Below are 27211 nucleotides of genomic sequence, written 5' to 3'. Positions count from 1 at the left end.
ATGTACATTGCCAAAGAGCCACAGTAATATGTCAGCAGCCCCTCATTAGCTCCCCGCCCCCTGCTCCCAGCGCCTCCCGCCCACCGGCAGCCCCGCCAATCAGCGCCTCCCTCTCTCTCCCCGCATCTCCCGATCAGCTGTTTTGTGGTGTGCAGGAGGCTCTGGGTTGGGGGGAGAGGAGTGAGGGCACGGCAGGCTCAGGGGAGGGAGCGGGAAGGGGTGGAGTGGGGGCAGGCCTGTGGCAGAGCCAGGGGTTGAGCCGTGAGCACCCCCGGCACACTGGAAAGTTGGCGCCTGTAGCTCCAGCCCCGGAGTCGGTGCTTGTACAAGGAGCCGCATATTAACTTCTGAAGAGCAGCATGTGGCTCCAGAGCCCCAGGTTGGCCACCCCTGGACCAGAGAGCTCAAACAGGACACGGTGCATTGACTGGCTCTTCCCTCACTCCTTTCCCTGGGGCCTTGCGGAGGCTGCTCCGGCAAGGCAGCTGTAGGGGGCAAAGGGAGGCGACGCACTGGGGTGAATGTCACTATGTAGCTCCCTACCACCTCCATGAGGTCCCACCAACATCATTTCCATGGGTTCATGGCAATTTGACTTGTCTCGCTGTTGCACAATCAAGGGCAGTACAGAACCCTATCAAAAACAATGAAGAGTACTAGTGGCACCTTAGAGACTAACAAATTTATCTGGGCATAAGCTTTCAAGACCACGTGATCTAAGGAGCTGATCCAAAAGTGCAGGCAAGCTAATTGAAAGGGCTCCCACTGAAGTCAAAGGCAGTCTTTCATTGACGTCAATGCGCCTGTAACTGCATGGGTTCTCCATTGCTGGCAGGAGTAAAGAGTAGGAACAATTTATTTTCTCCCTAAAGTTATGACTCAGGATGCATGCCGTAAATAGACCTGTTGTAGACAAGGCGGCCATTTTACACAGCCAATTCCCAGACCATAATCCCAGCTCTGAGTTCTCCATGTAGGAGTCTGTAAGCCATGCCCATACTTCAGATAAAAGCTTGAAAACATGAACTCTAAACAGTCTAACACCAGAAGGCAAACAAAAAGAACCACACATTTATTAGGGTTAAAAAAAAAATCTCATGAATTTAAGCTGAGCTCATGATTTTTAGGGGCTTTACTTGTGATTTTTGAATGCGTGGAGTTGGCAATACTGGAAACGACAACAAAATAACCCAAAAGAAAAAGGACATTTCAAAGGTTTTTTTTATTTTATTATCGGAATCTTTTTTGACCATTTTTGTCACATGGTTTGCCTAAAAAGAAAAAGAAATTCTTTCTTTGGATATAGAACTGGAAGAGCAGCGTGTTTATGTCATGAATGACTCATGGGATCAGTGTTGAGAGACTAAATGCTTCAGAAGCGAATGCTCTATAGAGATGATTGTTTTTAATATAAAACAGCATACGTTTAAAACAACAGGGTCTTTTTTTCCTTTCCTGCCGTGGCCAGTAAACATAAGGAAGGCAACACAGTTTACGTGTTAATAGAATTAAGTTACTTGGTGCTATATTATCACAGTCTTTTGGAAAGTGGAAGAAATTGCACACAGAGGAGTCAGAGAAGGGAGAAATAATCGTGAATAAACATAGATTCTGGGATGTATTTATTTGTTTCGTCTCAGGAAGATAAAGGATTCCTCATGAAAAGAGAGACATCCCCTTTTCTTTTGCTTTGGGGAGGCGTCTCCAGTTCACTTCTGCAGAGTGAAAGCTTTTAGAGGCGTGAGTACCACAGAACAAGTCAGTCAGGAAGAATGAACTTGGCCAAGTATAGCCAACATTTTCTAAGCTTTCACTTCCAGCCTCTGAGAGAAATCTGTCTTTGAACATAGAATCATATATTGACTACTTGAAACCTTTCAGTCCCAAAGCTCTAAGGCAGCCATTTCTTTTGCCTCTTATCCGTTAGTTGGGAAGGTAGAAAGGTTGGTCCAGAGTGTTTTATTGGAAGCCTTGTTTCTAGGCCAATGCCAGTGCACACCAAGAGTCCTGACGGAGGGGAATGCTTAGTCCTGACTGTTGAGTCATGGTAGCAGAAGTGAAGGCGTAATCCTCAGGTTCAAATTTGAACTCGGAATGGCCGCTGGCCAGTGTGTCATCCGACTGGCTTTGAGCCTATGAAGATTACGATAAGGAGAATTATTATAAAGCCACAGATGTATTTTAATATATATTTAAAGCAGAAGTTTCAAAATGAGAACACTGAGTTACAGTTACTTTTATTTATTTGTATGTGTCTTTGATCAGTGATGCAATAATCTAGCTCTAAAATCGTCTAGCTAATCACTTAGGATGGGATTTCCGAAGAAACCTAACGGAGTTGGGTGTCTGACTTCCATTGAAATGTAATGGGAATTCGATGCCTATCTTCCTTAGGCTCTATTGAAAACCCCAGCAATTTAGCTGACAGTGTTCCAATTCTGAATGAAGGGAATGTAAGATAAACCCATTACTCGCACCATGTCATTAACAAAAGAATAGTCAGATTTGTCATAATTTAGTAGTATGAATATGACAGATTATGAATACGATAGATTAGACCCTAGCAGAATTGTATGCTCAAGAGAACCCCAGAACTAGACAAGAGGATTGCTTCATTCTAAGACTAAAGTGCCTTTGCAGAGCTCTCTGGAAGAAGCCTGTGCTATACCTGGCTCTACTGATTGATTGATTGGATTGATTGATTGATAGATAGATTGAATGTGTCCAGTTTGGAGATCTCTGGGCACATGTATGTTCTTTATAACCATAACACCAATCAAATTTATCTATGTCAACCAAGAACCTCTACTATAAACTAGAGAGGGCACCAAGTCTCACAGTTGGGATCTCAGTCAGAACTTCCCTTAAATTCAGACATATTCAGATTCAGAGGCTTGGTTAGGCCCAATATAAAGATGATGCGTAGTCAGAACATTTTGATTTAGAGCCATCTCTTCCATCAGATAAACAAAGCACCAATCCGTGCACCCAATGCAACCCATCCAGACAAACTCGTGAGACAGGAAATGGGTCTGACACCCAATGATCTCGAGAGAACACTCTTTGCGCTGCACTTTCATGAGTGTTAGATACACCTCTAATTGCCAGCAGAACAATAAAGAAAATGCCATACAGGTAAGTATATACCCGTCTGATTAGAAAGCTGCAGGAACTCTGCAAGTTCCTAATCTCACTTACACTGGTTTTCAATTGACTCCATTGTGTTATTCCTGATTTACAACAGAGCAAGATCAGAATCAAGCCCAGCTACATGGACATAACTCCCATTGCCATCAGTGCAAGTTGAAGCTGTGTACTCTGTAGAAGGGTAGAACTGGACTCTATGCAAATTATAAAACTTGTGGCGACCCTTTATATCTGTGCCTAATAGTTTTCAGAGCAAAAGGTGCGTTTAGGGGTAGAAGACAGGTTGAGGTGTGGATGGGAGAGTCTAATTATGAAACTGGCTTGTTGTAGCAACAGACAGTTAAACTACTTAGTCCGGTACCAGCTAGTCAAAAAAATCAATGCGAACAAATACAAATAGCTCTCTGATCTCAAGCTTTACCTGGGAGACTGACACTATGGTTTGTCCTGGGTACTGTGATGTCACATTGGGTTCGGTTTTTAAAGTGACGGTGCTGTCCGAGTTTGTAATGGAAGAAGGGGAGTTAGTGGCTGAAGTTGTAGACCCTGAAAGATAACGGTTACCAGCTGATAAAGTAGCAGACACATAAGTCAGTTCTCAGAGAAACAGTCATTTATATTTTAATAGCTCCCTGAACTTTTTTAGGGAAGAATCTCCTATCTCATGGCATTGTTGTAACATGAGAGTACTTTTTGTGTGGTAGTTTGTTTGTTTGTTTCTCAGATAAAACATGGAAAAAACAGAACTGATTGGTAAGTGACACGCTAGAGGTACTTGGGAGGGAGGGAGACACGTGATAGACATGAACGTTATTCTTCCTGGGTGGCCCTTCCTGTTAGAGCCCTGAGACGAGTCCACTCATTTGCTCCCCACCTTAACACCCATCACACTAAAGGCCCCACAGCCTGGCTCTCATCATGCATTTGACTGAAGAGGGCTGGAATGGTTTCAGAGTCCATCAGCCCCACTCTTAAACCAGCAAGATGGTTGCTGCTGAGTGCAACACGAGGCACTCCCCTCACTGGCTCAGCAGACCATCTGAGGCATTCCCGGCCCCCACCTTTCCCCTTTACACCAGTTACACCCTTGCTGCTGAAGTTGCAGCTCAGGAACCCTTTGTGCAGCATGGAGGTGTATAGCAGCAAAGTGAAATTGACAAGATCTCTCTCAAGTGCTTCTGAGGGGAATTTTTTAAATCCTCTCTTAACCTTTCCTACCTCCCTCTGCCCCAGCAACTCTTGACAATACCCGGCTGCCCTACTGCTCCCACCCCTATATACTCCATCCATCCAACAGCCAGGGATACAGTGTCTGCATGTGTCTTCTAAAATGCCCAGCAGTGAGACAGCTAACAGCACTGCCGTTTACATCGCCAACATGAGTGGACACCCCAATGAGAAGAATGAGACTCTCGTCTGAGGCTCAGGGAAACAACACTGCATCAGCTCGCATCTGCAGGGTTTTCTTTCCAGTCATAAAGACTAAAAGACACTCTGTTTTCTTGTAGGAAAGATTAGATTCTGCAGGCATATTCTGTAGCAGGAATTAACTTTTTAGCCAATTCCATAGCTGTAGAATCACTGACAACACTAGGCCCTGCTTAGAGTCCAAGCCATAGGGAGGAATAATAAAAGAACCATACCTGTTGAGGTTTTGCCTTTGGTAATGTTTTTAGGCTTCCTTTTCCTTGTCTGGATGCTTTCCTTTTTCATTGCCAGAGGTCGTGGCACCTTGACACCCACAAAGTTTGGAATCATTAATAGTGTATTGTACTGAGCTCTGCCACATGTGTTACTTTTATATTTACATACTGTAGCTTGTGCAAAGACCTTGTCCTTCACTAAGTGCTATTTTTCTCCACAACAGGCCTTGGCTGGAAGATGTATAAGGCTGAACAGTTGAGGCTTTCACACAAATTTTGTTCTTTTCCATTATTTCCTATTTTCCTTTTCCTGATTTATTAGTGACCTTTGCAACTGTGTCTTATTAAATTACACCAGTGTGTGGGGCACTGGATGTCTCCCAGGGAATAGTCATGGGATAGGGAGATGTTAACCTCTAGGGCACTGGCTCAAATTGGCCCAGGCTGAAGCACAAAGTCTGCTTTGTGGCCTATGGACAATTCACTAGAGGTTCCTGGCCTGAGTCGATAAACATCATCAAACCACCTCCACAACTTGGCGCTAACAGCCCGTCTTGCTAGAAACCAAAAATCGAATGGGCATGGAGACTAAACCATCCTGTCTCCTCTAGAAATGCCCCTGCCAGGTCTGGGCAGGTGCATAGTCCTGGTCTGGGAAAGTTTGCCCTGCTGCTACCTTGGAGGTACCTGTTCTATGGAAACAGGGGACTCCAGGCTAGCAATCACATCTTTCTTATCCACTACATTCATATTAAAATGTTAGCAGGAACAGAATCACACTTGTGCCTCTGAGATAATGGAAAGGAAAGAAGCATTGCCGCCTTTAAAATTAATAGATTTTAAGGCCAGAAGGGTCTGTTACAACCATCTACTCTGACCTCCTGCATCACTCAGGCTAGAGAACCTCACCCAGTAATTTCTGCATCAGGCCCATAACTTCTGTTTGATTTACAGCAGATCTTTTAGAAAGACAGCAAACCTTGAATTAAAGACTTCAAGTGATGGAGAATCCACCACGTCCACAGGTAAATTGTTCCAGTAGTTAATTATCATCACCGTTAAACGTGCACATTATTTCCAGTCTGAATTTATCTAGCTTCTGCTCCTAACACTGAATTTCATTATGCCTTTTCCTGCTAGATTAAAGAGCCATCTACTATCAGAAATGTCTTCCCCATGTATGTTCTTGTAGGGCGTGATAAAAATCACCTTTTAACTTTCTCTTTGATAAATGAAACAGACTGAGTTTCTTAAGTCCCTCACAATAAGACATGTTTTCCAGACTTAGATCATTCCTTTAGCTCTTTTCTGAATTCTTTCCAATTCTTGGACTGGATAAAGCTGCCCCTTCCAATAGGAAGTGAAGGCAGGATATTTTAAACCTGGTGGGAAATGATTAAAGACAATATGGTTTCCTATGGAGGATAAATTAGCGCCTTACCCCATGGAGTTTCATGTATAATCCACAGGCATTGCAGACTGGCTCTCCTTCTGCATTCCGTCTCCAGAGGGTAGTATTGGTTGTGTGACAGTTAGTGCAACAAAGGCCGGCGCGTCTCGATGAAGACTAAAAAAAACCCCACACACATGAAAAAAAGAAAAGTAAGAGTTTGCATGCAGGGGGGAAAGGAAAAATCTCAAATTACACTGATTTCCTGGACAATGAAAAATGCTGACTAAATGCACAAGATAACAAAATTCACATCAAAGAAATAGCCGTCCAGTGAGCTCATTTGATTTGCAAACGTTCTTTTATGGAGCTTGATAAACCTGGCAAACATCCTTTTAATCCCTTCCACTAATGTTAAACAAATATGTTCCGAGAAATAATATTTCATAACATGGTGCGATAATTTCCAAGTGATCCACTCGGAGGGAGATGAGTCTTATAAGAATTATTATCCATGTTTTGAAAGCAGAAATTTTGCGAACTCCATAGAAAAATGCTGTTGATTCAAATTAACTGTTAAAGTTAAATGGGGCCAGACTGATCTCTGGTGTAAATCATCAGTGGTGTTTGGGCTTGGAACGGGTTCATAAAAAAACGAATGATCCTTTGCACTTCCTGCATCTCCCGCCTCTCATCTAAAGAGCCCAAAGCACTTTCCAAACACTAATTAATTCCAATTTTTGTGGGTGGCTTGACTGCAGGACAAGTCCCAAAGCTAATGTTTCTTTAGCTGGAAGCAGAAACACTTTGTAGAAGCAGCAGGCCTGTCTCTGTCAATCGTGTTCTCAGCTAGTGGGAAATTCAGAGCTCTCAACACAGGGTTTTAGCTTGTCAACTTATGGGCGTTTCATTTTAATGTCTCTTAGCGCTAGGCATTCCAACTATTTGAACAGGAGTCTTCAGTAAGTGTAAAGATATTGGTGCCATATTTAATATCATGGACTATCGCCACATTCAGGTCTTTGAGTGATGTTCTTCAGCCTGGGGACAAAAATGTCAATTCATCATGGAGATAGATGTTGGGTGATGCAAGTAACAAAGAATTCCACATCTGTTTTGTTTTCCCATTATTGCGTCACATCATTACTAAGCATTGTGATAAATTGGGTAAGGGGAGAAGGAATAAAAATGAAACGTTTTACAAGGTTAGTTGTTAAGTGCAGATCAGATTTGAGTTTCAGAAGACAGGGAGGGCAAAGTGACAGAAAGCTCTTTGAGTCACTGGTTGCTAAGTGAAGCAGCTTCAGCAACTTGTTGCAGATCATTATATTCCTTTATACATTATTTATTTTTCAAAAAACAACCTGCCAAAACATAACCCTGAGATGCAAGTGGATTAACTTTTGCACAGAAAAGAATCTGATGATGTTCAAAATCTTTCCCTAGCAATTTCTGTCCTGAGCAGGAGGGATGGGGTGATGGATATACCTGGTATAGCTAACCTGGTATAGCTAACCTGGGCAAAATCCTGCCCTCAGATATGCCTCCTTAACTGCTATCGGGCCCCATTTGCCTAGCTCACATCTTGTGTCGAGCTGAGCATCCTCAGGTAACTCAGCTAAAGAAGAAGGAGATCAGCACTTTGCAGAATTGGCACAACCCAGCCTGAAAACAGTCCCATAGTCCCTCCTATCATCAATAGTCCCATGGAAGCAGCACATACTGCAAGCCAATGGACCTACTCACAGTCGTAAGGACCACATCTGGTATTAAGGGGAGGGTTTACGAAGTGCTTGGTTTTGGCCTAGCTGTCCCCGCTGAAGACTGGGGGACTTCTACCACTGACTGGATGCAGAGTAAGGCCAGTGCTGAGAGCTTTGGAAAGTACCACCCTTAAGTGTTATAGCAGGATCAGTACTACCTGAGGGGCTGGACCCACCGCCCCGGGTGATCAAGTAGGTCTCATGACATGAGGTCAGACTTGCTGAAATTGTGCTCCTGACCACTGAATTCCAATACTAGGCCTGGCACCAAAGTGGTCTTCCTATCTAGAACTTCTACAGCCTTCATCATCCTCGTATTTGAGGGCCTCAAATCACTAATGGATTTTATTCTCTCCCCAACACTGCGAGACAGGAAAGTGCTATTTCCACTAAACAAATGGGGAACTGGGACACATGGTAGATTAAATGACTTCTCCAAGGTCAGACACAAAGGGTTTGTCTACACAGCACTCTAGTCCACACCGTACGGGGGTAAATTTTAGGCTGTGCTAGGGTACCGTGCACTAAATGGCCCGTGTAGACCGTGCTGGTGCGCACTAAAATTTCCCTGGTGCATGTTAATGTGGTCCCATTTCAAACTGTACTACCTTACTGTGCACCAGCAGGGTCCACCCGGGTCATTTAGTGTGTGATAGCCTAGCACAGACTAAAAGTTACACCCTCTTGTGTGGACTAAAGCACCATGTAGACAAGTCAGGGGCTGAGCTGGGAATAGAAACCACATCTCCTCAGTTCCAGTTCAGTGCCTAACTCAGTAGAAAATCCTTCCTACTCTGTAATCTTTGCATCATCAGTCACCTAGCAGCTCTGTGACGGAAGAGTGAGTAATATGTAACTGACGGCATTTCAGAACCAACTATAAGATAGTTTTAATACACTGTTGTTTCAAATAATTTTACAGACCATGGGACCATCTCCTTCTCCTAGGGAAGTCACTGGGAGCGTGATCAGGCCCAGGGTTACCAAAACACTGGGTCTAAAAAACTTTAAACATTCTCTGAAGTTGCCCATTGTGATTTAACTTTCCACTGCAGCAAGAAAGACACAGTCAAGGCTACTTTTGCTTACTGAAGGACAAAAGGTACAAAATGTTATTACTAATTTCCCAGCAGTTTACTTAAAAGAAAGAGCGTTCTTGCCCTTCCCCACCCCCAATGCAAAGTCCGCCATTGTAGCATTCTGACCTTGTCTAGGAAGTTGTTGACTTCAACATTGTACTCCAGTGTTTATTTATATAAATGTAGCATACACTTAAACAAAAAGCCCTTCATGGGCTGCACTTGACAGCCAACTGCTGCTGATAAAGCTCTTGGAATCATTCGTCTGAGCATATTTAATAAAACGTATGCTAAAGTTAGCTACATGAAGGTCTAACAGAGCAACTGGCCCAAGAAACTCAGAATTAACAGAGGATGGTCCCTCTGTGGAGCTGGCTGACTGTTTGAAGAAAACCACAAAGCCATCAGAAACTCAGAACATGGAAATGAAAGCAGAGGCGTTTCATAGAAAATACCTTTGAACCCCCAGAACATCTCATCAAAACTTGTTGCCACTTTAGATGGGCATGACTGTTGGGGAACAGGGTCATTAGACAGTTTGCTACAGGTGGGCAAATGGTAGGTCTTCTTGGTCAAATGAACCTTTGTGAAACCTCTGAAAGCTGGATCACTGAGATGTCTCATGAAACCATACAAACCCAGACACAAGGCAGAGTGTTGCAAAACACACAAGTCTGAAATCTGCTGATGAAAAACGCTATATAAGAGCTGGGGATTATTAATTTGAGTTCCTTTGCCATTCTAGCTTCGAATGAGCCTAAAACTCAAGGGGTGGGAAATTACATGAACTGTAACCAATGAAATAGTAAATCAAAACACACCATACATTTTGCACCGATCTAGATACCCATCAGTTAACATGGTATTTAAGCTCAAACCCCAAGTCAAGGTCCTCAAAGGATGTTATAAGTGGCATTACCTACGCACGAAGAGTTAACTAATGGCTATAGTTACTCTTTTCTGAAACCTCTCTATCAAATGAACATGCTTTCTCAGCTCAGAATGTGATTGGTGTTATAGATTTTCATGAGAACATTGTTCTTATTATAAGAACAACTTAATCATTTTAATTCCTTTTTTGTTCTTTGTTGGGTTTTTTTGCTAACAGTGCAATAACTTGCACAGAACATATCCATGTGGATATTCATGCCCTACCAAAATTATTTCATGAGGTGCTGCAGTAACCATGTGGTATACTTCTGTGCCACCATGCAGTGGAAAGTTCTATGTTTGCCTTAAAAAAAAATTACAACCTCAGTAACTTGGAAAATAGTTGATTCCTCAGAAAGGGCCCAATCTTACAATTAGTGGATGTTTTCACTGAATAAGAACCAAGTTAAGAATAGAGCCAGCAGATAATTGATTTTTTTGGTTTGGCAGCCAAACCGAAAGAATCTGAAAAATATTTTGTTTCATTTGACCCAAACCAATTTTCCCCCCCCATTTTGTTTTGTTTCATTTTGGGTGTTTTTACCCTTTAAAAAAAATCTAGCTACATTTCTAAACAAAACATCCTATTTTATTTTGAAAATGTCAAAACAAGACAGTTTGACTTTTCGGGGGAAAAATTCTCTGTTTCTTTTTTTGGGTGAAACTGTTCACCAAATTTGACTTGGATTTGCAAATAGTTTTGGTCAACCCAAAACTGCATTATTAGAGGCCTGCATCCAGCCTTTCTGCTGTGGGGGCTGACAGATATCAGGCGTGTCCTGAGCATGCTGCAGGATTGTGCCCTGCTGGAGAGACAGAGATTCCTCCACCTAGGCTGAGAATCCTGCTTCAGGGATTCCGGGGCTTCGGCTTGAGCCAGGGCTCCGAGCTGCTTGTTAGCTGTGGGACAGCATCACAACTTCTGCATTAGCTTAATATTAAAATCAATGGGACTACTCACGTATGCACAGTTACATGTGCTTTCAGGATCAGGGCCTAATTTATTATTTTGTAAAGTGCTTCAAGATACCTTAACTATGAAAGATGCTCTATAAAACAAAATTCCGTCCCAGCCCATCACTAAGTAATATAGCTTTCTATGGAAATCAATAGGGTTGCATTCTGTTCATGTCAAAGACAAAAAAGGATATGTCGCAAAACTGCTGCTTACAGAACATTGCCGTATCCTATAAAATGGGCTAGCAACTGTATTATTCTTACTTACCGTAACTTCATATACATGACTACACTACTGTATACAGAACTGCTAAGTATCGTTCCTGCTGTACTACTGTGCAGTCACATTGAAATCTCTAGCGCAAAATATGCCTTTTATTTTAAAGCAATTTTGCATAGTAAAAGCAGCATACCCAGCAGGCAAAATAATACATAGTGAAATATCTGTCTAGGCTGGTTACAGAATGAAGCTCATAACATAAAGAGAACAGAGCATTATTTTACTACAAAGTATATATTTCTATGCACTGTAAGGGAGTGTAATTCAACGGTTCCTCATCTTAACGAGACTTTAGTGTTTCATTGAATTCACTGGTTCAAGTACAGCACTCTTTTACTACCAACCAACTAGTGAAGACTGTAAGCAGGGATATTGCTCAGAAAATTTCTGTGCAGAAAACTTTTTTTTTTTTTTTTAAAGTCTAGGACTTAGCAAAATCAAAGCAAATGTGAAACCCTGAAGCTCGACTTTTTTTTTTTTTTTTTTTAAAGCTTTGGGGGTTTAAACAATGGTTTTATGGAGGGCAGGGGGAAATCAGACCTAGGATGGCAACATGCATCTTAAAAATTAATCCTTGTGGAATTTGTTCAGCTCAGATACTTCAAAGTTAATTAAACAACAACAACCACAAGGACCAAGCCTGTTGTGAGACTTTAAATAGGAACAAAGGGAAAACAATAGGGATAAACTGGACAAGAAGACATGGGTCCTTTTCCTGGAGTGTACTGAGAGTTCACTCCAGCTCCCTTTACTCAACTATTGGTAACTAATGTAGACTCAATGTTGTTAACAATTGCTTAGGACCCATTTCCGCAGAGCTTATATCAGTGGAAGGTTTGTTACATAGGGATGGCAATACTGGGCCCCTTAGGCCTGGTTTATTCTTAGAGGTTAGATCAACCTAGCTATGTCACTCAGGGCTGTGAAAAATGTTATGTCCTGCTGAGTAACGTAGTTAGCTTGACATAATCCCCTGCGTAGACATGGCTAGTTTGATGGAATAATTCTTCAGTCAACCTAGCTACCTCCTTTTGAGGGGTGGATTAACTACATGGATGGGGAAAAAACCTTCCATCCTCGAAGGAAGTGTCCACGCTACAGTGGCACGGCTGCAGCGCCGTAACTGTGCCGTTGAAGCGGCTGTAGCGTAGACATGCCCTTAGAACCAGAGCACAGCCATCCTCAGTTTCACCCCTTTTTGGCCTCCCACTTCTGCCTTATTCCTTGGGGTTGAAACCGGTTTCCCAGGTGGTCCTGATCCTGACTCCAGTGAAGACAATGAGAGTTTTGCTACTGATTGAATGGGAGCAGAACCGAATTCTTTTTTCAAGTGATCTTGCTTATGGAGACGAGAGACTGGCTTGTTGCATGCTGGCGGAGCCATTTCCCCATTTGGAGACTGGATTTCGTAACTGCAGCAGGAAGTGGTCGTCCAGCTATCGGCCTGCTGAAGGACCAGTCACTTTGTTTTTAAATCACCAGAACAACCAGTTTTTTGTATGATGACAGGATTCAAATACCAGCAGAAAAATGCCAGTGTGAATCTGACATTAAGGGCTAGATTTTCCAGTGCTCAGTGCCAATCAGCTCCCATTGTGATGCTAATGGCTTGATTTTCAAAAAAGCGCTGCGTGCCTGACTTACCCTGAAAGGCACTTCCAGTGCCTAAATGGGAGCTAAGTCCCTCTGAAAATCTGCCCCCTTAGGGCCAAAGCACTGTGCAGGGGACTCCCACTGAAGTCAATGGGAATTGTACATAAGAACATAAGAATGGCCATACTGGGTCAGACCAAAGATCCATCCAGCCCAGTATCCTGTCTGCCAACAGTGGCCAATGCCAGGTGCCCCAGAGGGAGTGAACCTAACAGCTAATGATCAAGTGATCTCTCTCCTGCCATCTATCTCCACCCTCTGACAAACAGAGGCTAGGGACACCATTCCTTACCCATCCTGGTTAATACCCATTAATGAACTTAACATCCATGGATTTATCCAGTTCTCTTTTAAACCCTGTAATAGTCCTAGCCTCACAACCTCCTCAGGCAAGGAGTTCCACAGGTTGACTGTGCGCTGAGTGAAGAAGAACTTCCTTTTATTTGTTTTAAACCTGCTACCCATTAATTTGATTCGGTGGCCGCTAGTTCTTATATTATGGGAACAAGTAAATAATGTGAGTTGTGAGTTTCCATAGACCAGTCCCTGATCTTGCAATCAGATACTTTGGTTCACAGGCCTCCAGGTGGGTACAAGTGTCTGCCTACATGGAGCTGATTACAGGAGCTGGTCCCAATGTTTTCGCTTTCCAGCTCACAGCATTGAATCGTGCGTGAATAATTGCTTAAAAATGATGAAAAATAGTTACTGGGCATGTATAGCCCTCTGGGGAATGGGTGTTACATGCTCAGTGGCTCGTTAAAATGTAAATATATCAGACCTGACCATTTATTTTCCTGACAAATCCAAATGATATTAGTCTGTACTAGCCTCCTTGCTCAGCCAAGATTCCTGTTGACTTCAGCTGGAGAAAAATGCACTAGGAATCGCTGCAGCAAAAAGAGCAGCTGTCATGAGCAGCTTGTGTTTTCAAGTGTCCGAAACTGCAGAGATGCACGAGGTTCGCTTCACTAGGAGCTTGACCCCGCAGTGCTTAAATCAATAAGAACTTTGCCATTGACTTCAATGGATGACAAATCAGACCTTATAGGTGTAAAACCCTGTCCCTACCAGGGCCTGCCATGGCCAGAGAAAATCCTTCACATGGTCGTGAATGTTGACGTGAATAGGATACTGCCTGGACTCTAAAAATGAGAGGCTATGCATGCGTGTGTCTGATAAAGGGAGTCTTTGGGATGTGGGAGTGAGGGAGAGGAGCTGCGTGAGAGCTTGCCTGACAGGCTAAGGGCTTGTCTATACTTGTCTACCGGGGGATCAACGAGTGGTGATTGATGCATCAGTGGTCGATTTAGCAGATCTAATGAAGACCCGCTTAATCGACTACAGATTGCTCTCCTGTCACCTCCTGTACTCCACCGGATCGAGAAGGGTAGGGGGAGTCAATGGGAGAGCGTCTCCTGTCGACATTGCGTAGCTTAGATCGAATTTCCCCTGTAGTGTAGACAAGGCCTAAGACACACACCTGGCCTGCATGCAGTACCGTTTGCACATGGCCGTAGACCTCTACAGCTTGAGATTTGGGGCTGGTCAGAAGAAAGATTGCTTGTACACATCAGGGTTTATCTAAACATTAGATTAGTTCCATTTGTCAGTCCTAGCTGTTACATCTCTAAAAACTAGGAATTAAAAGTATTTAGTCAGTAATGATTCCCCAGATGGCCTGTACCAGGAAAGCCCCTACAATGAATAAGTCCTAATACTTCAACAAAATACCTTAGTAGCGTATCCCAACGTGGCAAGGCCTGGAGCTTTGAATATATACATATGTAAATACATTACATCCCCCAGCTTGGAAATACTATCAGTAATAACAACCTAACAACAGTTCCTCCTGATCTGGGGTGGAGGATTATGGTAAGTAAGTGATGCTGGACATATCAAATGGCTGTTACACATCTGTGTTTTGAGCTCAGAACATGCAATAAGTGGGACTGAGCTCTGAAACCATCCCTAACTTGATCACTTTTCCTCTTATGGGGAGAGCTGGTTGAAAAATTGAATTTCCATCCCATGGGACATTCTGGGATTTTTAATTTGGTTTTGTCTCAAATCAGGACAAAAAGTCTAAATCTCTGAATGTTCATATCACAAAATATTCTGAGATATTTCATTTCAACCTTATTGAACCCTTTAGTTTTGATAAGATCGAAACTTTTTTTGACTTTATAATTTCAACTATATTCTAGTATATTATTGTCAAAATGAAGTATTTGATGATTTCCTACTGGATTTTTTGGTGAAATTGATACATTCTAGTGAAATGGTTTAGATTTTGTTGAATCATCATTTTCCAATGGAAAACCATAGCATCCGAAAATTTTTGACCAGCTCTACTGATGAGGCTGTTGCATAAAGGATGGGTGATCAGTGATCAGGCCTAACCCCCTGCAGTATAGGACATAGCCCCGGTGTCCTTAGGCAGCCTGGACATAGTACACAAGTGGGAAGGTGTGAGAGTTAGCCTTCCCTCACTCTATGCACCCTTAATAATGGTGCAACCTATTTGTCTCCATTTCATCTGCTATATGTATTGAAAGGACTCTGAGAAACATCTGCTGTGAAGTCAGTTACACAGTTCTCTCAACCAAAAAGGTCTTCAAAATCAGTGGAGTTGCTCTGGATTTACATCAGTATACCTGAGATCAGAATCTGCCCCAGTATACAGACATTATTCACATTACAGCTGGTTGGAAGTTTTCTGACAGAATGTTTTTCCATCAGAAAATGCTGATTCACTGAAAGCAAAACGTTCCGGGGAAACGTGTGGATTTTAGTGAAATTATGTTTTAAAATAATGGGATGGAGCATTCTGATGATGGCAAAATGTTCCATTTTGAGAATGCAACATTTTAATTTCCTGGTTTGAAACAATATTTTGTTTTGATATTATATTATGTGTAATGTAAAAAAGCAAAATCAGAAGGAAATGTTTCATTTTTATCAAAACGAAACATTTCCATTCACCTGAAATTAATGTTTTTAAATGTTCATTTAATGGGAAATTTCACATTTTGGGGGGTTTGTTCCATTTTGGAAGGGGAAGAACTGAAATCACGGAATTTTCTGTGAAACTGAAAATCCAGTTCCTGCCCCGCTCTAATTCAGACACAAGCATCTTTACTATTTCCAGTAACTGACTTTGAAGATATCAATAAATACCAGAAAGCAAAACACAGCAAGGCGGACAGAAGAATTACATTTTAAAACAGTTGTTTTTCTTAAGAAATTGGTTATAATAAGAAGTGGGAATCCATTAAAAATCTTATTAAAAATTGGCACTAGACTTCTAAATCAGTTTAACTGATACATGTTAGTTTTAATTTTAAAACAAATCGCATCTGCCTAGATAACTTGTAAACAAAGCTTCAAAGGCAATATGACAGAAAACAGACAATTTACACTGAGACTCACTAAGCACAAATGTTGCACAGAGATTGTAATTGTTCATAGAAATATTCTGTTAAAAACCAAAGTCCCTGCATAGTGACCTCAGTAAGACTTATCATCATGCAAAGGAAAATGGGCTTCTTAGGGATCCCTGAGCTATATGGATCTGATCCTGTAAATTCTTGGTCAAAGCTGTCCATTGACATCCAATGAGAGTTTTACCTGAGTAATGAGTGTAGTATCCTATTCATATTGTTACATTATATCTATAACAGTATCTTTAATACCAAACTACTAGGATCTTCACCAAATTATTTATCAATAAACCCTAATTCTGCACACACTTGCACACAGGCTTTACTTTACACACATGCACAGATTACGTACACAGTTAACGTGCAAATGTCTTGCAGCTTTTTGGAGACATACGTGTAAGAATTAGGGATTTTACATTAGCATTCATACCCTAAGCTCTAGCAAAAAAATCTATTTCCAACTGAAACTTTATATTTACTGGTGTGATATTCCCTAATTTTGGTGGGAGGACTTGACTGATTAAGAGTTTGAGGGATCGAGCCCTGAGCTCTGTTTCCAATCACTGCAGTGTGAAAAGGTGAAGCTTTTTACAACTAAATTCAAATATCAAAGGTGAATTTACATGAAAAAGACACACCTTCTCCCCCTTGCAAGGAGACCCAACTGTGATGGAATCCAATGTATAATACCTGTAAGATTAATATTTTAATCTGAAAAGATACAGCAACTAATGAACACAGTAACCATAACCTATCCTTCAGCCAATGCTGACAGCCAGAAATACACCAGTGACTGTATGAGATTCCAGCCTACAGTATTTATTTAACCAGGAACAATTGTGCTCCCATTTAAATCAGTGACAAAGCTCCCATTGACTTCAAAGAAGTAAGGCTAGATCAGTGTTAACTTGTTGTTCCATATTCAGCCCACCCTAAAAAGTAAATTAGAAAGAGGTGATAACATGCATTCTAGTAGATAGATAATTAGCTTGTCTATCTAGATGCATGCACTACTATATGTTAACCTGATACTATGCCTATTCTATGTGTTTGTGATCATCGAAATGGTTGGAAATGGTGAGGCACATTTAATCTGAAAATACTGCTTAGTAGCATGTCATTTAATTTAATTTAATGTCCTGAGGGCATTTACACTATGGAGAGTAATTGTTAAGATATACTCATTATTTCAATCTATTAAAGGCCTGATGGTCTTTAATGGGAGTTGGGTCTGGTCCTAAATTGAGACCGTAGGCATTTTATCCTTGAGCACAGGCTATTCATTCCCCTGAATCAGAATTGCAAGATCAGCCCCTCCACTGAACACACAAATAGCTAGTGTCCAACAGGCAATGCCTTTGTTTTGGTCAAGGTTTTCACAAGGACAGGCACATGCCACACCACTAGTAACTCCCCAGTTGCATTTTTCAGCTGGCTAATTTAAACAACCCTCAGCCACAAGCTGTCAAAGTGGTTCCTGACTTTGTACGGGGCCCACGCATCCGGTAAACACTCTACTGCCCATGTTTTTATGGTGCTCGCTTGAAAAAAGGCTCCTCTCAGTTCACACCACGGTAGCCATGATTTCTGACCAGCCTCTTCGAAGAGCCACGCTCAAGCAACACACCCACTGACTTCAGCACTAACTGTGACTGTAGAAGCATCACAGGAAGGTGGGAGCTGGTGACTTGCGTGAAGGGCAGAACTCAAACCTCTCTCTTGGGGAGCCTACATGGGAAAACTTTTCTGCAAACCCAGAAATGCACACAAGGAGCTTTGGACCGGTGATATGCACTCTTAGAGCTCTATGCACAGAACCAGGCCTTTCCTGTTTGAGAGCAATACTAAAAATATCCTCAGCCTTCATACATGTTTGTAATTGATCAGCCTGTATCCACCAATGTGTCTGGAGCTGTGAATTCCTGCATTCAATAACAAGCAAGTTAAGTAACTAGGAGGGTCCTAATAGATCTCTGCCTGTCATTGGAAGGGGTCCTTATACACTGGAGGCAGAAAACCACAGCTACTCATCTTAGCATTTAAATGTAAATACAGTCCCATGGCATTGACCCTCATTTTTGAGATCTTTATTCCCATTAATATCTATTTTTTTATTCTCTAGCTAACCTGGCTGTATTTTCCTTTGGTGATTCTTAGTTGTCTGCTCCTTACTTCTAAGAGAGCAATGCATACATGTGCCCGCATGTATTTATCCCAAAAAAATACACTCAAAGCGATCAAAAACCCAAAAGAGGGTCAATCAGACACTCTATAGATCATTTTAATCTATCTTTGGTAGCCTTCCAAAATATGGTGTGTGTTTTTTTGCTAGGCATTATAGCAGAAAATTTCAGGGGCCTCAAGAGGCAAAACTTTGGAAAGATAACTTTATTATTGACATGAAAAGCAAATTCACTTCTTCTGCACTATAAACACACAATATTCTCTCGCACACAATATTGTTTTAACTGGCCACTGTACACTAGAATCCCAACTAAGCTCACGGCTTTTTCTTTTCTTTTTAAAGAACAATGTCAAAATATGTCAAATGAACATTGAATAACTTCCCCTGAATTTAAACACAGACTTTTTGTTGATAGAGGGGATAAAAAATATTTAGAAAAAGGCCAGTTCCCGGGTAATGATAAGGTGGTCATATTAAAAACAAAACAAAAAAAAGACATGACATAGTTTGCTTCTCTCTTTAGATTCTGTTTTATACAGCCCCAAACATTAAAGATTTCCCCCCGAGTGGCAAGAAACCCTGTCCTTTGTTTGAAATACGAGGCAAGTGGACTGAGAGAGGAAAGAGGACAAGACAACCCGCCCTTATCAATGTGAATTTCATCCTACCTTGCAAAACGAAAGCACCCAACTGCTCTCAGCTCTAGATTTCGATTAAGGGGTTACAACTCTGTATTCCAGTGTCAGAGACTATGTTTGTAAAAATCAAGCCACTGGATTTCTCTTTGTGGGAACGACTGGGGGGAGAGCATGTCACTCTATTCAGATTCGATAAATCATCTGCCCGAGGAAACGTACAAATATGTAAACCTTTGGTTTCTTAGCCTGTCGCTTTCTCTCCTTTCAAATCAGTCCTGTAGGATTACCAGCAGTGCCGCAGTAGCTGTGTAAATAGCTAGTTAGTTTCCTTGCAAACTTGCACAGAAGTCTCCGTTTGTAACGGGCTGGTGTCATTTCATCCATCCACCTTTACCTGCTGAACAGGTCAGGCTGGGCGGGTGGGGTGGGCGCGCTGTTTTTACACCAGCGAATAATAGTTAACGATTCATGAACAATAATCATCATCCTCATGCGTGATCGATCGCCAGCGACCGACGGCACAAATACGGCTGGGATTATTGCTTAGCACTCACGAGTTCACTTCTCAGCTGGATTCCTCGGAGCTGCAACCTCTCAGGGGCCAGACCTTTAATTCTCCAAGCCCCAGAAGAAAGCTCCGAGGCACCTCACTCGCCTCTCCCCCCGCCCCGGAGCGCACAAACCACCCCCTCTAGCCAGAGCCTGGCGCCGGCACAGATCCCCCACTTCCCTAGCGCGCTGCGGGAGAGAGGGGGAAAGAGATGGGCGGTTTGGGGGCTGCCAGCCTTACCAGCCTCTTCTGTGGCTTGATGAGCGGTCGGTTGATGCCATTCATTTTGTGATAGAGACCGCAGGCGTTGCACAGATAGTGCCCGGTGCCATCCTTTCTCCAGAGCGGGGTGGACATCGCCCCGCAGTTCACACACTCTCGGCCATCCCCGGGGAATTCTTCCAAGTACTCTGAAACTGACCCAAACGCAGCTGGTTAGGCGCTCGCTCCCTTCCCCGGACAAGGTCACTTCCCCCCGGGGATCCCAAGCGACCCGCGCTAGGCAGAGCCAGCGCGCCCGTCCTCAAAGGAACCCCGTTTTGTCTTAAGAGAAACAAAAGGCAAAACGGCATCCCCTAGCCCTTTAAGCACCGATTGCTCTGGGGGACGCTATGGGAGAGCATTTGGCTGCTGCGCATTCAGGTGCCCCTGAAATTTACCTTTAACTGCCTCCCCCCCCCGGCTACTTTCCTAAATACGATTCTTTGCAAGAGCAAACAGCCCCGGGACACCAAGTGTCAGACACACCGGGGCGTCCGGCTTCTCTTCGGCCAAAGAATCTGCAGAATTTTTCTCCAGCCTTGAGGCTTTTGTCAGCCATCTCCTGGCTCCAGCAAAGGACCGTGCTGTGTGTCTCTGGCTTACCAGGATCCGGCCAGCTTGTTTTCCCTAAACGGCAAATAGTTGTAACATCGCTACTGAAAATACCACACCAGTGCGCCACGGATACCGTGATTCGGGAAGAAACTCAGCTGGAAGAAGGGACACGGCCCTGTGCGGCGTGGGGCCAGGGAATCAGTACATGGGAACAAGTATCAGAGGGGTAGCCAGCACGGGAAGTGACTGAGAGCGATGGTAAATAAGGATCAGAAATAAGATGTTAGGGGAAGATCCCTCCCTAACAGGACTCCCACTGGAGTCACTGACAGTCTTGCCCACCTCCAGATCGCAGGTGAAAACACCACGCGTGAAATCCTGGCCCCGTGGAAGTCAAAGGGAGTTTTGCTAGTGACTTCAATGATTTCTCCTCACCGCACCTGTATTGGATTGCCCCAGTATGAAATAAATCACAGGCGGAAATAGCTGAGGGCCCTGTCCCAGGGCTATGAAGAGGGGAGTTCGGCTTAAGCAGAGATGGCAGCAGACAGCCCGGTCGGTTTGCCCATCCCGTCAATCAGCCGGTCTCCCACTTTTCATGCCCTGGAGAAGTGTCAGACCCAGGGGTGTCAGCTGCAAAACTCCCATTGACTCCAGCCGCAGCGGGGTCAAGAGAGAGAGAGAGAGAAAGAAATCCAGGCGAATATGTCAGACCAAGTTCTTTTCTGCCGACTCTCATGGGAGCCTGGATTCTGAAGCAGGACCCTTCCCATCGGCTTCACTGGGCTGAGGATCAAATTCTCTCCATTGCAAAGCACCAGAGGGGACCTGCTCGCAAGGACCTATTTCAGTTACACCCCATCCCTGCTTTTAGCAGCGCTCTAACCTGTCTCCACGATCTGGGAAGAAGGAGAAAGAAGCCCCCGCCCCCTCCCCTGTTTTCTTTTTTACTTAACCTTTTAATGTATCATTTAATGATTTTTTTAAAAAAAATAAATATCCCCGACAAGGGGCGATAATGAAGATTGATTTGATTTCATTTCCCTGCGGACTCCCCAGAAACCGCTTCTCATGTGGCTGGAAGCGGGCCGGGTGCAGCCCAGCTCGGTTGTAAAAATAAATGATCGCTATGATGTTATTGTAAGATGATAAAAGGAGGAGGGGGGGAGGGAGGGAACTGGAAGACTTTCCTGATTTCAATCAAATGGTGTTGGTTGCTGACTGGTGGCGACAAGCAGGCTGGGGAAGGCCTGGTGGAATGTCTATGGCTGATGTACAACTTCGGGGGATGCTGGCCTGTGGGTATCAATCACACCTAGAGCTCCGAGCTGACAAATGACAGACTCACAGGGGAAAGGGGGGGGGGCGGGTCAGCTTTCCCGAGTCAATCTTACAGCTCCCAGGACCATCGCTGGAGGAGTTTGAAGTTGTGCATGGCTGTAGACACCACACATCTAATTGTATTACATATCCATACTATGTGGCCCTAGAACATACATGTAAAATAAACTGAATATAAAATCAATGTGCTGTGTGTGTACACACGTATATACCCACATACATGCACATCTTTTACACACACACACACACACACACAAAGATGACATGGGTTTTACACACACACCCATATTTTGCACATGTATACTTTTCCCTAAGTCTCAAATATTATATATTCATGGAGCACTTAACTAGACATTTCAGAGTGAGATCTGACCCCCTTCTTCCGGAAATCAGAAGGGAAAGTGAAACGTTTTGTTTGTCTGACTGGCTTTGTGGATCTCCCAGCTATGTATTTTTGCTTCAGTTATTTTACAAGCAGGCGATACAGAGCAACCCCTGTTATTTCAGTCTTAGTATGAGTTGATTTAAAGCCTCCCCCCTCCCCGAAATAACTCCCTCCCTCCCTCCCACTCTGGAAGAAGCTGTTCTTCGTGGTTTGAAAATTGCCTGTTTTCTTTCCAAATCAAAATGCACTCCTGGTTTAACCTCCTTTGGACCTATTAAAGAAGCGATCCTTAAAAAAGAAAAAAGTTTGGACTTTTTGTTGTTGTGTTAAGGCGCTTCACACTCGCTCACATGATCTAAGAGCAAAAATAAATAACTAAAAGAGATTCTTGAACACTGCATTTTGGAAGGCCAATAACATACACAATGCATGGCACAGAGAATGACTTTGCAAGGAATCCACATCTCTCAACAGAAAAGAGGGTCGTTTATAAACTGGGGTGATTTCTATGGGATTAATGTTTGCTTTAGGCGCATTGAAGAGTTACATTCAACTCATCAGGGGGTTCCAACTAATGCAGTGGGGGAAAAGATTGTACATTACTTTCAAAGGCAAATAAAAACGATTCCCAGAAATCATAAAGAAGCAGCTGTTTAACGTGCAATAAAAGAAAGTGGGACCCGCAATTTGGAAAAGTTCGTAAGAAACATGGAGTGGAGGCATGTTTCCTAGTTTACTTTGTTCTCACTAGAGAGATAAGATAATTCGATTCACCGCAGTAAAGATAATAAGAAGGATGAGATCCTGAAGTGGATTTTAAAGTACTTTTCAAAACATAATCTTAGGAGAAGAATAGACCCATGAGTTATAAACCAGAGCTGGTCCTATTTATTTAGCAGACCGGGAAGGGTCAGGGGGAGGAGGGGGAGAAGCTGGAAAGTTGGCTAGGACCTTGATTTAAAAGGGCTCTCCGTGTGGATAAAAACGAATTGAAGTGGGTTTTATTGTTCAACGCCTGACTAGATTTCACTGTCTCTCCAGAGGCAGCAGATTGATGCAATTGGGGAATTGTTTGGGTGAAGGCGAATTAGGAGACCAAGAGTCTGTTCAAATATAAACTAATTTACCACAATAAATTACTTAAAAGGGAAGGAGCTATAAATCTGCCCTCCTAATTCAAACACAAGGGCAAGTATTGAGGCGAAGGCACAGAGTCGATATTGTAGAAAGCAGAGATCATTTGGGGTAAAGGGCAAGGCGTTTAAACTACCTCCATTTTCCTGTCCTCCAGGGAAATCACTCTCCTTTTTAAACGTGTTCTTTCCCCTTCTTGATATATATATATATATATATACACACACACACACTGGCATTCATGTGGCAACAACCCAGTTCCTGCCTGGAGAGGGGAGGGAACAGCTGATTCCACTACCGGACCCTTCATAGGGTTAAAGACACAGGAGGTCTTTCTAGAGAACCATCTTTTCCTTAAGGTTCACTTCAAACTCAGGGGTCAGATTCTCCTGCCTCATTGCGCCCATTACCTGACTCCCCATTTAGTCCCATTAACTCCAGCGGAGCAGAGTCAGGCGCTAGTTTGACCACAAGAACCGGGCCATGCACGAACACGCTGGGTTCTTTTTTGTCAATTTTCCGTTTCCATGAGGCTCCTGGCAGCACTTTAGGGAGCGGATCCTGCTGCCCACTGAAGCGTCCATTGGCTCCAGCGGGAGACAGGGTAGGCCCCACTCAAAAAGTGGATTGCCCCTCCCTCCCCCCCCCCAGGAAACGTGCAATGGGTTGGAAAAACAAACCGGCGTGGGTCCAAGCCCCCCCCCCCCCCCAACCCTCCGTCTTCCTCTGCTAGAGAAGTGGGTGCCTTACAAATCATTTGCATTTTTAAAAATAGCTAAACCTACCCCAGGGCCTCCAGAAGGGAGGGCTCCTGGGAGCCGGGAAGGGGGCGCAGAGGTACCGGGAGGCGCGTGCGGCTCAGCCGGGCTGGGCTCTGCGGTGCACCAGGGCCCAGGTGCGGTCACCTACCGAAAGTGGATCTCCTGCCCGGCAAGGCAGCCTGCCTCGTCTGGAGACTGTGCAGGACGCTGCTTTCAAAGTGTCCCGCGGTCCAGGAGGGAGGCATCTCCGGGCTCACGTAGGCAGGGTAGGGGCTGGAGTAGGATCCATTGACCGAGCGCACCAAGGCATTGCCGTACTGCTCCCTGGCCCCGCTGCCCAGCAGCAGCGGGCTCTGGTAGGCTCCCTCCCGGCCGGCGTTGTTGCTGACGGGCGGACTGGGCGAGTAGGGGAAGCCCGAAGACGGATGAGGGCTGCTCGGGTTGAAGGCCGACGCCTCGCCGCCGGTCTGCGCCCAGCCCGGGTGGTTGCCCAGGGGGTGGCTCTGGTGGGCTGTCTCGCAGCCTTGCAGATAAGGCAGGGTCTGCAGCATGGAGGGCACCCGGGTGGTGGGCACGTACACCGGGGAGCTGGCCGACGAGTGCAGGAAATTGCTGGAGTCGTGGGAATAAGCCGATTGCCCATGGTTGGGGGCTAGGGCTAAACTCTGATACATTTTATATCCTCCAAAGCGGGACCAAGGCCCGGGGCAGCCGTGGGTTGGGGAAAGCGGCCGCTCAGTCGGCGCAGAAGTTTTCTGTGGCGTGAAGCTTCAGGATTCCTATGTCCAGGGCTGGGAGTTTGACATGAGAGGCCGGGCTGCTCCCTTGCAGCTGTCTCCAGATGTTCGGGCTCAGGTCAGTAACAGTTCCAGGCACCTGAAACAGGAAAGCAGACAGGTATGAGTTGTTTTTTTTTAATGGCACAACTATTAGATCATAAAAAAACCAAACCCGTGTTGGTTCGCAGCAGCCTCTTGCACCTGCCCCTCCACACGGACACTGGTGAAGAGGAGGGATGTTTTAACACGTCTTCATGGAAGGAGATCGCAGCTAAACACGACGAAACGAACGAGGATGGGAAGAAGCACCGGGCGAGAATTAAAGGTTTGGATTATTGCCAGATGCAGATCTTTATTTCAGAACTGAGTCCCCTTTTAGTTATTCAGTTTGCCAGTATTATCCATGATAATTCACTCTACAGAGAAAATTCACTATATTGGGTATTATTATATTGCAAAATACAACACACATATCCCACATATCTAATATACAAAACATACAATTATATACATATGCAATATCATATACAAGTATAGCACACATACAGATATATCCAAATGCACGATCATATGCAACATATATAATTTATGTGTATTGTGTATATTTCGCATCATATGTATTGAAATATACAGTGTTACTTATATAAATACTGGCTTTGCAGGTGATAATACATATGCTGGAGTTTGCTTTACAGTATTCTATCTATAGAAACGCCACTCAAAGTCCCAACGTTACATTTAGGCTAGATACAATAACACAGTATTTTAAACGGGGTACTTCTGTGTTTTAAACAAATGCTCCCAACTTCTGTTAGTACGATTTTTTTTTAAAGAATGTCTGCACGAATGTTCTGCTTTCCATGTAAATTTCGCCAAGTTCTCTAATGGGATTTGCTTTTTCTTTACAACACCGATTTGGACAAATAAAAACCCTGCAGTCGTTTTAAACATTTAATATGTTCCTGAAACTGATTCTTGGTTTATTTGTTTTTGTGAAGATACATTTTGCACCCGATGAAATAATAGGAATAATCGTTCTATAATGAACACAAAACACAACACATAAAATCAACACTTTTCGAAAAGACTTTCCTGCCATATAAATAACGCCATTTGCGTTTAACCCTGCCAGAAAGAGAGATTCCTGTTCGCTTTCAGCCATCACAGTCTATTCAGGAGCCACAGTAAGAAGTCGCAACACAACCCTACAACTTCCTCGGTGATTTTAAGAAGTCAGCAAATTCGGTGTCTTTTTAAAAACAACTCAGCAATCGTGGCCGCGCTGTAAATAATGGGCCTCGGTGAAAAGATAACGAGAGCGGCTGCTGCACACAGGAGCAACAGAAAGCGTGGCATTAAACCGATCTTTTGGAATGAGAAAGCAAAGCGAAGAATGCGAAGTGGTGTTAATTCCCCCGGCCGGCCTGCTGCGCAGGGGTGGCAGGGAAGGCTCCTCTCCACATTAGGATTTTGCTGCTTCCTCGATAAGCAGCAAAATAATCCTAATCTGGCCCCTCTATAAAAGGACCATCTGAAAATGGGATTTTTTTTTTTTCCAAATCAGAGACCACGTAAATCACGGAGCAATATCACTAGCTGCCTTGCAAAGCTAACAGAATCCCATCGGGAAACCTCCCGACTCCCGAGGCATTATCTCCGAGATAAGGACAGCTGGCAGATAAATTCGCAGAGAAGTACTTACAGTGCAGCGGGGAAGGAGCAAAACCGTGCATGGCTGGGTGGGAATTAAGAAGCAGCTGAATCCAAATCCTCGGGGAAATTCCAGCAAAAAGAGGGACTGGCTTGCCCCCCCCCCTTTCTCCCCAGTAAAGAATCGGTGACTTTAGCCCCCCTCCCCCCCGCGCCGCCTTCCCCTTTGAAGGGAGTGGTATCGCTGTGATAGGGTTTGACCCAGCTCCCCTATCTGCTTTAACTGGCTCCTTTCTCTGCTAATCTCGAAGTTAAAGTGGTTCCCTTCGCTTTACAGCAGGGCAATTGTATGGCCCGGATCACGTGACCCCCCCGGCTAGGTAGGCCGTTGTGTTCTCTAAGGATTGGGTGTCTCCCAAAACCAACCTCCAGCGACAAACTTTCCGGGGGAGGGGGAGGCGAGAGACTCCCGGGGAGTGAATCGCCCCTTTAACTCGCAGGGCTGCACAAGGGGCATGTGTTTTAGGTATTTATTTCTTATTGGAGTCCCTTTTGTCGGCAGGAATTTTGCTGCACTGTTAGTGGAATGGGGGGGGGGGGGGGAGAGCGATCCCCTGGCTGAGTCGATTGACTGGCTGGGAGCCATTGGTACGATTAATTAATTAATTAACTTTTTTATTTTATTTT

General features: G+C 43.9%; 1 protein-coding gene across 2 annotated transcripts; it reads right to left on the bottom strand.

Moving 5' to 3' along the window:
• Nucleotides 1-1238: 1238 nt before the first annotated feature.
• Nucleotides 1239-27030, bottom strand: GATA5 (GATA binding protein 5). 2 transcript variants are annotated; one of them, XM_037877250.2, is made up of 7 exons: nucleotides 26577-27030; nucleotides 24244-24971; nucleotides 19899-20074; nucleotides 6232-6357; nucleotides 4791-4878; nucleotides 3569-3693; nucleotides 1239-2133 (listed from the first exon to the last, which is right to left on the bottom strand). In XM_037877250.2, the coding sequence occupies exons 2-7, from the start codon at nucleotides 24767-24769 to the stop codon at nucleotides 1978-1980; spliced, it is 1197 nt and encodes a 398-aa protein (XP_037733178.1). In that variant the 5' UTR covers nucleotides 24770-24971; nucleotides 26577-27030; the 3' UTR covers nucleotides 1239-1977. The 2 variants fall into 2 exon arrangements, with proteins under 2 accessions (XP_037733178.1, XP_037733179.1); XM_037877251.2 differs by having other exon boundaries at nucleotides 19899-20068; nucleotides 26577-26717.
• Nucleotides 27031-27211: the final 181 nt, after the last annotated feature.

This window comes from Chelonia mydas, chromosome 13 (assembly GCF_015237465.2).
Source record: "Chelonia mydas isolate rCheMyd1 chromosome 13, rCheMyd1.pri.v2, whole genome shotgun sequence".
NCBI lineage: Eukaryota > Metazoa > Chordata > Testudines > Cheloniidae > Chelonia > Chelonia mydas.
The sequence above is the reverse complement of the archived record's forward strand: the minus strand, read 5'-3'. Positions and strand labels throughout refer to the sequence as shown.

Bases quoted from the DNA above. Each gene is read 5' to 3' on its own strand.
- GATA5 (XM_037877250.2), bottom strand. From the start codon at position 24,769: ATGTATCAGAGTTTAGCCCTAGCCCCCAACCATGGGCAATCGGCTTAT. The intron at 4,879-6,231 runs GTAAGGCGCTAA...GTGGGTGTCAAG, and splicing joins TATACATGAAACTCCATGGG to GTGCCACGACCTCTGGCAAT. The intron at 3,694-4,790 runs GTATGGTTCTTT...GTTATCTTTCAG, and splicing joins CAAAGGCAAAACCTCAACAG to GGTCTACAACTTCAGCCACT.